We start from the raw sequence: 14,812 nt of genomic DNA on the forward strand, positions 1-14,812 counted from the left end.
AAAATGAAATGCTGGAAACTATTGTGAGATGCTAGCCAAAGTAGCCAACAGATTATACGATTTAACGGGTCGTTTCCACTCTTTAATTTCATGATGTGTCTCCTTGTTGACATGCGACCAGCCCGGACATTCAGGTTGTATCTATAGAAATGCTTCTCAATAGCCTAATGCTGTTAAGTGCATTCTCTTCACTCAGCAACTGCATTAACTTTGAATATAATAGTAATCTGGGCTCTTTTACTATGAGGGCATGTAGAGGGGATGCAAATTACAGATATAAAATATCCGAAGAGCCTTTTGACTCGCACTGGGCAATCAGTACTTGCTTCACTCTTGTAGCTGTGTATACACAGGTAAGGAAAAGAATAACACCAAACCTGTGAGCAGTGGTCTGATACGGGACCTTCTTGTCCTCCACCTTGGACTACTGAAATTTCACCACGTCTTGCCTTCTTGCTTTGATTCCGCACCGGGCAGGATGACATCCTACCTGGGGAGGGAGGTGGGAGAGCAGACACTGACTTTTCGTGTAAGTTCCCAACGTGGGTGTTGAGAAAGGGTTTGAAGGCGGCAGCTGAAGCCGCGCGCAGCAAAGCGCAGGGCTTAGACGGTACCTACAAGAGGAAAGTTTGTGGAGGGTACCTGGGAACGGGCCGCGCCCCTTCCCTGAGAGAAGGGGGCGGCCACCCACAGGCCCAGCGACGGAACCACGACTAAACCACGCCACGGGGGCGCAGCCCTGCGCCCCTGACCGAGCCGGCGGCACCAGGGGTGGGGGGGGAGCAGGGGGACGCGGGGCTACGGGGATGGCGCTCGGGGAGAAGCGCTGCGCTTCGCCCCATACGCATCTCCCGCCGCAGCGGAGCGGGGGGGTGTGTGTGTGAGGGGGGGCGGAGCAGGTGCCAGGGTGTGTCGAGCGGCACCACCCGCCGCCGACGCCTCTCCCCCCCTTTCTAAGGAGCCAGTCGGGGCGCGCAGGAGGAGGAGGAGGCGGAGGAAGAGGAGGAGGAGGAGGGGGAGGCCCGCGGGACGCGGCGGGCGGGCCATGCTGGAGGCGCGGCGGCACCTGGCGGGCGCGCGGAGCCGGCGGGCGGCGGGGCAGCCTCCGCGGCGCGGGTAGGGCGGGGGCGGCGGCGGGAGGGACCGGACTCGCCTCGCCTCGCCTCGCCGGGCGGAGGCACCATCGCCGCCGCCGTCCTCCTTCCTTCCTCCGGCAGAGGCGGCGCGGCCGCGGGAGGAGAGAGAGGACCATGATGAGCCGCCCGGTGCTGGCGTGGCTGGTGCTCTGCGGGAGCCTGGCGGCGCCGCGCCTCGCCCGAGGTGAGGGGACGGGGTGCGGTGGGGGGGACGCGGGGGTCGGGGCCGCGCCGGAGCTCTGGCAAAGTCGGAGCCGAAGTGCGCGGGGGAGCGGGGAGGCGCGACCGGCGGGCGGCTCTCAGCCGGGTGCCTCCGTCTGGGCTTTGCCTTTCTTCTGTTTGAAAAAGAAAAAATACTTATCTCTACCTTTTAAGGAGAGGGCGGCGAAAGATCCGTCCTCGGGCATGTTACGTTTGGAAACTGCGCTCAATTAGGAGGGGAAAGAAATGCCGTGAGAGCGTAAATGTGATCCAGATGAGCGGCTGGGAAGATTTAATAATATCCGCAGAGCTGTCCACATCTCTTTTCCCTTCCTCCCCCACCCCTCCCCAGTCACCGCTCTTCATTTTAATTTGAAGGCTGTAGGCTGCGAGCCGCAGATCCAGCAAACCGCGGAACAGTTTGCAAACACGTTCGGGGGGCTTTGGCATCTCGGCGGCAGCGAACAGCTCTTGTCAGGCGACCCTCTTCCAGCCTCCCTCTAACTAGGGCATCTCCATCTAAAACACCAACGGCGCCTTCTCTGCGTCTCATGCCTCCCCTCCCGCAAAAAAAAAAAAAAAAAAAAAAAAAGAAAACAACCCAACAAACCCCAACCCTACTCCGGGAAAATAACTTCAGAGCTCTTGGAGTTCTCTTTATTATTATTTAGAATAATTATTTGCTGCGGGTTGGATGGGTTTTCCCTCCGCGCATTAAAAAAGTTGTCGGAGCTTCCTCTTGCAGCGAGCCGAACATCGTGAGGCGGTGCTGGGGGAGGACCGGCGGCACAGCAGCGGCTCTTGGGAAGGCGAAGGGGGGCCGGGGGTGTCCGGGCTGACTGGGGGGAAGGCGCCGGGAGCGGCGGGACTTCACCTGCCGCCCGTCCCGCCCGGTCCCGGTCCCGGGCGCTGCCGCCCCTGCGCCGTCGGGGAAGGAGCTCAGACCTGAGCAGAGGGGCCGCTGTGGGTCCCCTCCCCACCGCCGCCACCCCCTCGCCCCACAGCACGAAATCTTCCGTGGGTGGCCCTCGTCCCCCGTGGGGGCTGCCCGGTGCCCCCCGCAGAGCCTTTTCGCCCTCTGCCGGCTCCAGACGCGCCCCGGGGGGTGTGTTTGGGGAGGGGGAGGCTGGTTCTGTCCCCGCGTGGGCTACTCGGGGTGGGGGGAATCTCCCGGGCTTGGAGACCTTTTTATCGTCCTAGTTGTATCTTCCCGAAGCTTAGTAGAACAACTGTTATCCTAATGAGTAACGGAATGTTTCCATTGACTTTTAGACCCGTTCCCGTCATTATTCACATTTTTTATTTTAAAATGAAACCAATGTATCAGTAAAATTGAATATTTTATTAGATCTTAAATTATTCAGCACGGTGGCTTCTCAAAATCCAATAACATTCACACAGTTGCAGCGAGCATGTGATAGCTTATGCAATATGTCCTTGTACCTGCAGTTTATGCCCAAAGTCTTTTAAGCAAAAGATACTGTATCTGCCACAGAGTCTGGACTTGTCATAAATACTTTTGCATTGGGCTTGTGTAGGACTTCTCATAGTTCGCACCTGAGGCATTTTTTCATTTAAGTCTGCAGTCTTGCCATGTTTTTAAGGTAACTTCAGAAGACGGAGAACTTCACAGATTTTCTAGTAGAAGTGAAATAGGAAGGAAGAAAATCCATTTGCTCTGTGATTGCTTAAGCTGTAATTGTTGAGTTAAAGGCTTGTCCTTGACTTTCAAAATGAAGCAGAAGAATACAGAGTCTTTTTTTAATGCTGAAGCAGAGTAAAACGCTGCTTGACAGGTCTGATGTACTGGGTTAATTTTGCTTGCTGTCCTAACGTTTACTTTTAATAGATCCTCTCAAAGTTATGATGACTGTAAGCACTGTGAGTAACTGAAACTCTACAGAGAGCAGCTTTTAAACAGTACAAAACTTTTTGTGCATTGTTTGAACATTACTTGCTGATGAGTCCCTTTGTATAATGGTGTATAATGAAAACCTATGGTAGTGTCATCTATGCAGTGGCCAGTTATTCCCTGTCTTCTTCTGGGGTAAATTCCAACTGCAGATCAAAGTTAAGTCCTATAGTTCATTACTGACCTGTGTTTCAAGTCTACTGTTAAAGAAAAATGCCAACTGCTTTTTTATTGGAGCTCTGAAAAGTAATGAGGGGGGTCTAAATCCTGATTATTCATCATATCTTAAAAACCTCTTTTCCTTTTTGCATTTGGAACACATACATAGTATCAGCAAGGGTTTTTTGTTTTTCTTTTATTTTTTTGAAAGAAGAGAGACAGGGGAGTGGGAAGACAGGGAGAGAGAGAGAGAGAGATAGTGGTGATGATGAGAAAGTCATCCCAGTGGAAGACTAGAATTTTCATCTTGGTGTCCAGTCTGATAAATTTGCAATCTCATGCACTGTAATAGGAGTCCGATCTTCAGGGATGTGTTTATATACATGTATATGATGACAGTAGGCTTCAAGGGTGCAGTGACTTCTACCCCTTAGTTTGCAAGAAAGATGCAAGTGCATTTTTAATAAGGAATGTCCTTTTATACATATTTCTAAACAGCTGTAAGGTTTTACATACACTGTTGTTGCTGTTCCTTGGTCAAATTTGAACGCGAGCCAATCTGATACTCTACCGTGTACTGGACAGGCAGTAAGTGCAAGAGTGACTGCAGAGACTACAAGAGGTTATTTCAGATGGAAGAAATAGAGTGCATCTCATCTATAGTAATGCAGGTTCCTAAGTACCACTGTGTCATTTTTTAGGAACAAATAGGCCAATACCTTTCAGAACAGTCGGTGAAGATTGGGATCAAATGAAAGGGAAACATAATTTAAAAGTCGTGGCTGTTTTAGTCCCCAGGTTTACCTCATGGCATGGAGTAAGCTGGTCATCTATGGTAATGGTACTGTAAGTGCACAGTAATTTGGTATATTCCGCATCTATGTGTTAAATGTCTTTGCAACAGGATCTTCTGAATATTCACCATTTGAGTTGTCTTTATTGTGGAGTGATCCTTAAATTGTATCACGCTTTTTCGCTTGGCTTGTTGCTGAATTTTTATGTATGGTTTGTCTAAAAATGATATTGACATTGCCAAACCCAGGCAAATGTAGTTATTTATTTTATGACTGTGTCCTGTCAGCCTGAGATAAATATTTTGGAACTTTCAAAGAACTGTTTCAAAGCTGTTGCTTTTTCTCCATTACAGTGGGAACCTTCACTCTCTCTGAGGCTTAGAAGTTTCTATAAAGCCTCATTCTGCAGCTGGAATGAGCTGCAAGGAGTGAAAGTGCTGAGAAACGAGAGAGGTAAACTGTAGCTTTGTTCTCTTGTAACTATACCAAAGGACTGAAAAGATCACAGAGACTTTGAAAGACCAAGATTCTTCTGTTTTACCGAATGCCTTTGCGTCTTTGGACAGCATCTGCTTCTGTACAAACTGCTGACAGTGTGACCCTGCATAATGATTTTCACTGTTCTTTTAACAAATTACATTTGTATTCAAATTGATTTTCCATGACTGCTCATATAGCCTCCAGAAAGCATATAGCAGATATACTATTGCCTCCTGTACGTGTCTGGTCAGCCTAGGACAGAATTTGATGTCACGCTATGCCTTATTGTAACTGGAATTAACAGACCTGGTGGTATTAGTTGGATTTAAGTGTCCAGCTTCCTCTTTCTCTGCCCTTTATGTCTTTATCCTTTATCCTTTATGTCTTTTTTTTTTCAAAGGATATACTTCATACAAGGTTGTGTATCAATGGTAGCATAGCGAAAAGGGGCACTGTCTTATCTTCCCTCCTCCGCATTTTTCCAATTACCATCCAGTTGAAAAACAAGGAAATGGTCTGCTTTGGAAGTTATTTCAAAAGACAGCCACTTTTTATTGAGAGGTTGATTTTTATGCCTTGAATTAGCTGTTTATACAGCACGTGTCCATACAGCAGCAGTGACAAGCTCACAGCCTGCTATCCCTTCAGTGTAAGTAAAGCTATCCGGAGAAGCGACGGTTAAGAAACTGCAAGAGTCAGAAATAAATCTATGTTATTCTCAAATTTATTGTGAGTCACATAGGAGTTAGAATGTTACTGTTTTCTATTTTTCACACGTTTCAAACTTATGTAAGCCACAGATCCAGGAGTATTTCTGGGATCTTAAAGGATGGTCAGCATTGTATTACCAGTGATATTTGGCTTCTTTGTAGCATACTTGAAACCCATACGTGAGTTTGAAAGAACATGGGTTGAACATCAAAACACTATTAATTTATTTCAACTTTCCAAATCAGTTCACAGTGAAAATATGAGTTTAATTTTTCTTGGTTCAGATGATATATTAGAAGATAAAAGATGAGTTAAAAGATTCAAACCCAAATAAGGGTTGTAAGAACCTTAACATTTGCAAACTTAAAACATCTGGAAAATACTGTCTTATATTGGACGATCGACACACATTTTTCATTTAAAGGGGGCGAAGGGAGAACATAGAGGGAAAGCCAACATCAGCCTGAATTCAGTGTGTTACATCAGCCCAAGGAATAAGTGATAATGGGTCTAGGTTTCCTTCTTTATAGGAAACTTAGGTCTTACATTAGAGGGAGAGCTACTCACTGTGTGTAGTGACAGTAGCGTATGGCTAATTTTCTAATGATATGGTGTGGAGGGGGTAAAGCAGTTTTTGTGCCATTCCTATTGCAGGACCAGAGTATGGACCTGTTCGAAAACAGTAACTGCAACTGCGGAGCTGGATGCTGGATATTACTGAAAGCAGGGGCTGAGCTAGCAGCTGGTGTCTCAGATTTGGAGGCGCAGAATTTATGCATGTGTTTTCATGATTTGGGATTTTAACAAATCTTGATGTTGTGGGAATATACTTGTGGGGTTTTTCTGTTCGTTTCTTTGTGTGGGTTTTTTTTCTCTTTAATCGGCAAGCTGTCCTACCTTTCATCACAGTGGGGGTGTTTTTTCTATTTTAAGTTTTAAAAGCTGAAAAATGAAACAGCCCATGATTATCTAATAAAGTCTCTAACTAATCTAGCTAATAATTACAGTATGTGGCGTGTGAATGCATTATATGAAACACACATGAAAACAATTTTACATACTATATACATACATACTATATTGTGGGTATATCCACGCTTCAGATAGTGTACAGAAGAATTACATCCACACATCTAGTCTGACACTTCTTAAAAGTTTGGATAATGTTAGATAAGACTTCATCGTCCTGTGAACTCAGGATGCAGAGCTCCATATTTCAAGTAAAAATTTGTTATATTCAACAAAACCAATGAACACCTAAGACTTTTTTGAGATTAACAACAGTATTCCTCACTTCCCCCCCCCCCCCCCCCCCCCCCTTTTTAATAAGGGGCCATTTATAAGCAAAGGTTTTTATGACTATAAAAGTTTGTTGAAGTTGTTTGAAAATAGAGAAGAAAGTACTCATTCAGTTATGCCATTCAGATGGAGGATCCTGGAGTATCTTAGTTATACCACTCATGCCAGCAGAATGTCAGGTTTTCAATTTTAGGAGTTAGGATTTTAACCATATTTAAAGCAGTAAACTCAAGCATGCAGATGACATCAGGGAGGAGCAGCAGATGGATAAGCAGGCGCAAGAAGATCTGCTCTCCTTGCGCAGAGCCCGGGCAGGAGCTTTGCGCATCCCAGCAGGAATCCAAAGGTGTGAGGGAAAGAGGTGCGACTGCTCCAGTTTCACCGGTCATATGTGACCTTGGAGGCCACAGGGAAGAGGGTGGGGGGGAGTTGGGGCCTCCATGGGAGGAGGTGGAGAGGTTTGATGTGGGTGCTCCCTGTGGCCTCTCACCACGGGTGGTGTGTGGGAGAGCAAAGGCAGATCTGGAGGTGACACCATGCAGTGTCTGCATCAAGTGGCTACTCCTGATTATTGAGAAATTTGCCAACTAAAAATACTTTATCAGAACATTGCAATTCTGTACATAGAAGAGTTCAACCAGTAGTCAGTCTTCCCTGTTCTACCTCCGTGTTTAGCTTGCCCACCGGGGACACGGACAGCATAGGTTCAAGGTGACTATTAACTGGTTCAGACTATGGATTTGAGAGTTTCAAATTTTTTTATTTTAATACAGAGCAGGCCTTTTTCAGTGTTTTGCAAATAACCTTTCCTTCCTGGCCCACTCCCCTTGCAACTGATTTTCTCCTTAATTATTTTTGGTTTTAAACAACACAAGGCATTTATGCATAGCCAGATTGTGACCCTGCTGTAGGGTAAAGCTACAGTTTAGACATAAGCTTTTTCTTGTGTGTCTTTGAGTATTCTCACAATAGTAACTTTTTGACAGAGGAAAAAAAAAAGCCCTGAAAGAGATGATTGCTTTGCCAATTTTTAGCTGCAGTAATTTTATTTGCCATGCTTCTACGTAGGGAGGCTGACAAAATTTCTACAAAAACTGCTTTTTCCCTATCATTGTCAAGATGCTGTGTCAACCTGTATAATTATGTAGAACAGTGACAGCAGTGCGTAAATAACAGTAATTTCTGCCATCTGATTACTCATGTCTTAGGTTTCTACAACAGTGAAGCTACAACAGACAATATAGGAAATACTTTTGGATAAGACATATATGCCATGTGTGAGTGTGAAAAACAGAAAATAAAAGACGTTTGATTTATTTTATTTTTAACATTTACATCTTTCAGTCCGTCTGTCCCTCATGTACGACAGTCTCTATCACTGCTGGATATCATTGCAGACAACCAGCCCCTTTAATCCAGGCTTCCTCTCTGATTATTCTCTATTACAGTCCCATAGACCATATTGCTTTAGTCTGTTTGCCAGTTTTTTGTTTTTCTAGTTAAGTATTATGTTTGGAGACAGTGGCGTGGGCTCTGAGACTGATTTATTTTTTTTCCCCTCACTCACACCCTTTGCAGCTTGGGCTTTTGAAATAGAGATGGAGAAAATATTATTTGCTATGTAACTTGTCAAGATTCCTTACTTGTGTGAGGAATTGCACAGGATTGCCTTACAAGGGCTTTTCTAGGTTAAAAATGCAGACCTAGTAGCTGATTGCTTTCAGATACTATTTCAGAACTATTTTAAAACCACAGAATGTCCATTTATTTGAACAATTTGAAGGGAAGATTAGATTAATACTGTGAATAGTGTACAGTGTGGATGGGGAAATTATGTTCTGTTGTCATGGGAAGTAGCTAAAATGACCTAGTAGCTCTCTTCCATGGTACATCCTATATATTTCTTTAATGGTGCTTTTGTCCGATTTCTTTGATGTCTTTTTTTTATGGCTTACCTTCTGACCTCATACAAAATGATGCATCATTTATAGGTAGTCCTTCAGGATAAAGATCAACCCCTTTAATAATGGCTTTCATTTTCCTGGGTGTGATCAAGCCCATCCTATTGTAACCTTTTGACTTTCTTCACTAGGCTTCTCATTAACCTGGTGTCCTCATTTAGGTGCATGTTTTCCTTTAGAAAGTTCTCTAAGAAATGCTGTGTTTTGTACTGTTGCACACTAAATGTACATTTACACTCTGGTTCCTTCCTATGGCAGTTTTTTTTAACCTCAAACTCTTCTCCAAATCTGAGTCTTGTGGTTCAGCCCATTTCTAAAGTCACAGTGGACAACCAGAGATCAACAAAAACAGGTAATTGAAGCAATGTCAGACATACTTAGGAATGTAGTCTCAGAGGCGTATCTCTTCTTTCATGAAATTGATTGGGGGGAAAAAATCAAAGCAACATTTGGAGTAAGAACCCTGAAATCAGCTGGAGAAAAGAGTGGTTAACTATATATACTGGCTTAATATTAAGACTACATCTATATTGCTTCACACAGCAAGAGCAGTTATTACTCTAGTATGCCTCAGTATCTTTCACTATAGTTGAATAATTATGTGATAATATGCATTTAAAATGCTGAGTGTGAGTAGAAGTAGGGTAGTAAAAGGTGCAGCTCTGACCTGTGCAGCAGAGCCTCTTGGCCACTGGAGGGGTGAAACAGGGGTCTAGTCTGTAGGAAGCTTCCTAAGTCTCAGTAGTTTGGTACAGCTGAACATCAGCTGAGATGAGCAACTCTGCCGTGTGAGATTTGACAGTACGGCCAAGCCCATCTAATTGCTCCTTGCCACTGACTTTTCCCTCATTTCAGCACTGGTGATGGTCATGCAGAGCAACAGAAAAATTCACTTCTATGCCATGCTAATTTGGTGGTAGTTTAGCTTGTTGGGATGACTTAGGGCAGGACCAGGCAAGCCCCAGTGCTGGTGCAAGAAGGGTGATGGGAAGAGGGAGGGAGGAGCGAGTGGCACAGGGCTCCTCCAGGGGAGGATGTGTCCTCAGCTCGTTCTTTCAGGAGGAAGTTACAGATAGTTTTCTTGGTAACAACTTAAGCATTTTTTGCCAAGAAAAATGTTTCTGAACCTACCCCTCCAGGTGCTTGCTCGCTGTCAATGTGTGAATGTCCAAAACCATTTTGAGCAGGGAGGCAAGCTATCCCACTCTACCCTAAGGCACAGAATGCCACATTTCTCCCTCCTTTGTCTATCACCCACTGTGGAAACCAGCTACAGAAATCAGACCCCTGAGTATCTATTGCATTCTTGTCCACGTTGCCTTGGCATGGCTGCAGGCAGAGGAGCAAATTCTGCATTTCTCCTGCCATCTCCCAGTCCTGAGTGTCTGAATGCTGCGTCACCATCCTGGGGCTAATCAAGTGTTGATTAACTAAACTGTCCTGGTAGGTTATTTTGATGAGTACAGATTACAGTGTTTTTCTTCCCTAATTATTTTATGCCCAATGTTTATCTTATGGATAAGGATTGCTTCTTGGCCATGCAAAGCAGGTGAGGCTCAGGAGCTCCCTCTGTGCTCTCAGTAGAGCAGGAGGAGCTGCCTGCCTTAGAAATACTGTCCTGACTTACTTCCAAGCAAGTAAACTGCTTTAAAACTACTGGTAAGTAGATGAGGTTCTGGATCCGCCACTCAGACCAACTGAAGACTGAGCAGGAAGGAGGAAGCCAAAATGAATGCGTAAAACTGTTACGTCAGGAGGAAAAGGAGAAAACTTCAAAATGTTAATACAGAATTTTTCGGTTATTTGTTTCACATGTGTATGTGTGTGTGCTGAATCTGGCTGCTGGACTCACTTAGACAAAGATGCATCTTTCAGCAAGTAAACAACCTGATCAAGAATGTTGTGACCTTCCCAAGTGGCAGTGTCCCTGCCCTATGGGAGTTGTGCCTCTTCCTAAGGTCTGAGACCAGTGATTGACTAATTTTGACCAAGTAGTCTGCTGCTTGATTGGTTTTTTTTTTGATAGACAAGTTTTCTTTTTGTTTTTAATTTCCTGGAGAAAGCAATAAATAATTAAAAATAGGTACATTGATTTCTTTTCCAGTAATGAGTTGTGGTTATGGCATTATACTTGTAGAAAAATCTGAACAGAATTTTAAATCCCTACTTAAAATTTCCTTTTAAGGCAGAGGAGGGCAGGAGGAATATCCCAAAACTATACCCCAACTTCACTGGAATAAAGATCACTCTGATTTAATTAACATTTATTTAATAACATTGATTTAATAAACAGTTTTCTGAACTAGGCTTTTCTTCTAGAGCAACATCATTTTCAGAACTGAAGAATTGTAGCAAGAAACATAAGAAGTTTTCTTCTTTTATGTTTTTGGAGATTCAGGAAGCTACTCTTTCACCCTATAAATGTACTAGTCTGGCAGATAATCATAAAGTCTTGTGCTAGCATCTTTCATAGCAATCTTTTGTCTCTTGTGTCACATCAAGCATTTTTGTTGTTTCCCTCTCCCCCCGCTTTCTTCTTGAAGTGTGTGTACCTTCCGGATGATACAAAGAGCATCCCTGAAGTCTGAAAACAAAGGTCAATACATCACATAGAAAGGCATCTACCTTTAAGAGAAATAATGAGATTTGATGAGTTATGTCTGCTAAAAGCCGTGATGTTAGGTCTCCTGTAGTGCAAGCTCCCACATTGCAAGCATTGCAGCTGCTTGCATATACATTTCACTGTGTGTGAGAAGTGTTAGTATACTGGTAATATTTACCCAAAGAGTTGCAGGGATCTCACAAACAGGTAATCATCTGGAATTGCTGTTTCAGGAGAACTCTCAGTTAATGTTATTCAGTGTTCTCACTTTATTACTGTATATGCAAGAGATTCTCATTCCTTTTTCATTTTCAAAATGAGGTGTTAGAAGCTTTTAAAATTCAAATTGCAAATGCCCAGTCTGTTTACAGCATGGTATATGAATTTTGTAACAGTTGGAATAATTTTTAAAAGCCTTTAATATAGGATCTCAGAACAGATTTTCTGTAGAAAAAGCAGCTTCAGAAAGAGTATTGTTTTGTTCTGCCCCATTTTCCTGTTAAGACACAGCAATAAAATTACTGAAGATTTTAGACATATTACATCTGTTCTTTGAAAGAGAACAGCGTAAAGACATAAAATTACTGTTCTAGTAGATTACAAGCCGTAGTGTGTATCTGCTGAAATTGGCTTTATGGAAGGTGCTGCTTCTAAGCTGATGTAGTTTAAAAACAAAATACTAACTTCTTTTGGATCATACTCTCCCTGAGCAGTGGAATAACTCTCTATCGCCTCTGCTTTTCAGCCACATAGGCTCTGCTCAGAGTTTGGGCTTTGGGGAGCTGCCTGAAGGCCACAGATGGACATCACTCCACCATGACTGATGAAGAAGTAGGGCCAGTCCTATGCCGTGTACTTCCTGTTGCTGTGTGTGTGGAAGGGGAGAGTATTTAGTCTTGACCCTCTTTAAGACATAGCAGACACATTTTCCTGGTGGAAATGAGGACCTGGAAAAAATTCTATCTGTATGGAGTTTGTGGTAGGTTGGCAGTGTTGTTCTTGGAGCAGCATAGATGTCACCACATGGTCCTGTCAGAGCTCATGGGTAGGCTGGTTATAAATGACAGTGGCATGAATTGTAAGAGGGATGTGCTGGCTGGGGAGGATGGGTCATTTCTGTACTACCATGCCTTTTTTTTGGTGGCTTTTGGCTTTTTCTAATGTTTCTAGAAGTACTTACACAGGACAGATCTTTATCTGGTATTTATGTTCTGCAATATTCACCAAAAAGTGAATGGTGTGATGTTTGTAGACAAAACAGGCTTTTGCGTTCAGTACAGCTATCTCAGGCTTTCCAAAAATTTTCTGGGAGTGTTTCCCTGCATTAGAAATGACTATATTTATCCTTGGTATCTATGTAGTGACCCAGATTGTTTATCACTAACTACCTTGAATTTTTAGACTACAAGTACTGTTGTCTGGAAGAGTAAAGACGAGATTTTTTTTTTAATTATTTATTTATATATTTTTGTTGGAAGAGGTGCACTTCTGTTTGGCTGGATTTTTTGCCTCTTCAAGCTTGAGGTTTTTATGATGTCCTACTTTCCTTTGCACAAATGTTTTACGTTAAGTTCTTCTCTTTTCCTGGAACTCTTCTGGTAATTCAAAGCTTTCTAATAGTTCCAAAAATTAGCAGTGTTACAAGTTGTAATGGCCAAGAACTGGAGTCAGCTGCAACCACAGTACACTCAGGGCAGGAAACACAGACAAAAAGGGTTCGCTGTGTCAAACACAATGTTAATTGAAAGTGTTTTTCAGGTTTATGATTTGTATTGTACCTTAACCTATTGCTTCTTTTCTCAGGACTATTATTTTATCCCTTTTTATTTTCTTTTTTCCATTTGTAATGTTGAACTGACTTGAACTTCTGGATTTTTGATTTTTCAGTTGATGCTTCAGAGACCATGGGCCTTGGCAGATGATAATGCAAGTTTGATATTGAAAGTAGGTTGTTCTTCAGATTTAACTCTTTCAGGAATATAGATTTTTGTGGCTTTTCTTGATTTTTTTAATAACACAAAGACACCTCTTGTGAATATAACAGAATAACTTTGCACCAAAGCTTCCTTAGATTAATGTCTGCAGCTTTGCCAAAACTATTATCTATGTTGCCAGCTGTCACTTCATGTCCAAACTGTGTAATTAAATCTTCAAATCAGATGTGCAGGTTTTTTATTATTATAAACATAGTTTAGGATTTTATGGTTTCAGAGAACCTTCAGGAAAGAGCTGTATTACATCTCATTAGAGTAAATCTCTGAAATTTTGGTTTGTTATATTACATTTTCAGATTTGGATTCCTGTCTCTCAGGCAAAAACAGAGAGAAAAACTGCCAGCACTGCATTAGGTGTGTTGGTGCCTTCATCACTGCAGGTCTTTTTATGCGCTGATTTGGGGCCCTTAATATGGGTTGCTTGCCAGAAATTATATAAAACACCTATCAACTCTTTTTAATACTAAATGGTGAAATCATCCTTTTGCAATAAGCCAGTTGAGTAACACTATGTGTACCTGAAATGAACACCATTGTCTTTCAAATGTAGGTGTTGTAGATGGCCACTTACTCGTGGGAGAGCATGGTTCATTTATGTTTATGTGCCAAATTAGACTGCCTCTGGTATGGGCTGGACCAACATACATCAGAGACAGTTGATGCAACTGCCCCAGCCTCAGGCTGCCAAGATGCTCCGAGTGGTGACGGTGATGGCCTTGCCTGTCAGGGTGTGCTGCCTGCCACCAGGGAGGACAAACTGGAGATTGACAGGGTCTTGCAAAGTCCCCACCAAGCCAACAGCTCAAGTCCTACATTGCAAGGGAAGAGGGAAATCTAGAGGACCACCTCCAAACAAGCTGTGGATAGAAACTTCCATGATGGGGGAAGCTGGAAACTCATCACTTCTGACATCACATCTCAGCCCTCTTCTCCACCTCTGGTTTTGCAGTTACAGGTATCGGCCAAGTGACTGAACAAAGAAGAAATAAAGGAGGGTGATAGCTAATGGAGACTCCCCTGCAGGGAACAGAGGCACCTGTCTGCTCACCTGACATCTTGTCTTGGGTTGGCTTAGGTTTGGGATGATGCAGAAAGACTGTGACCAGTGATACTGCTGGGCAGGCCTGGCAGAGAAAATGTAGGGTCATTGTTGAGTGGGGTGGGTCATTTGGTGTGTCAGTGGGCACAGAAGGCAGAGGCACTGAACACTGACATTGCAGCAGTCCTGCCCAACCAGTCCTGCCAGACTGCACTTGGAGAGACAGGTCAAGGAGAGGAATAACCAGCACTGGGTGAGCATCAGGCTTGGGTGACTGGACACAATCTCACCCATGGGCCAATGGGACAAGATGAACTCCACCTGAGGGTGCTGAGAGCTGGCCAGTGTCCTTGCAGGGTGAGACATCTATAACCTCTGTGAAGTCATTGAGATCTGGGGAGGTCCTCAGTGACTGAAGAAAGGCAAATGTTGCATCCATCTTCCAAAAAGACAAAAAGGGTGACTGAAGGGAAAACTCCAGGCTGGTCAGCCTTGCTTGGTCCCTGGGAAAATCATGGAGCGTG

At 43.7% G+C, this 14,812-nt stretch overlaps 1 protein-coding gene across 2 annotated transcripts in view; it reads left to right on the forward strand.

Annotated features, from left to right (window-relative positions):
• The first annotated feature begins 1,064 nt into the window (after positions 1-1,064).
• The window catches only part of EDIL3 (EGF like repeats and discoidin domains 3), a 254,962-nt gene continuing 241,214 nt past the window's right edge, over positions 1,065-14,812 (forward strand). For both annotated transcript variants that reach the window (XM_074812243.1, XM_074812244.1), the window contains exon 1: positions 1,065-1,320. In XM_074812243.1, the coding sequence (XP_074668344.1) occupies positions 1,251-1,320 (70 nt within the window). In that variant the 5' untranslated portion in view covers positions 1,065-1,250. The remainder of the gene's footprint in view (positions 1,321-14,812) is intronic.

Source organism: Strix aluco, chromosome Z, assembly GCF_031877795.1.
Source record: "Strix aluco isolate bStrAlu1 chromosome Z, bStrAlu1.hap1, whole genome shotgun sequence".
Lineage (NCBI taxonomy): Eukaryota > Metazoa > Chordata > Aves > Strigiformes > Strigidae > Strix > Strix aluco.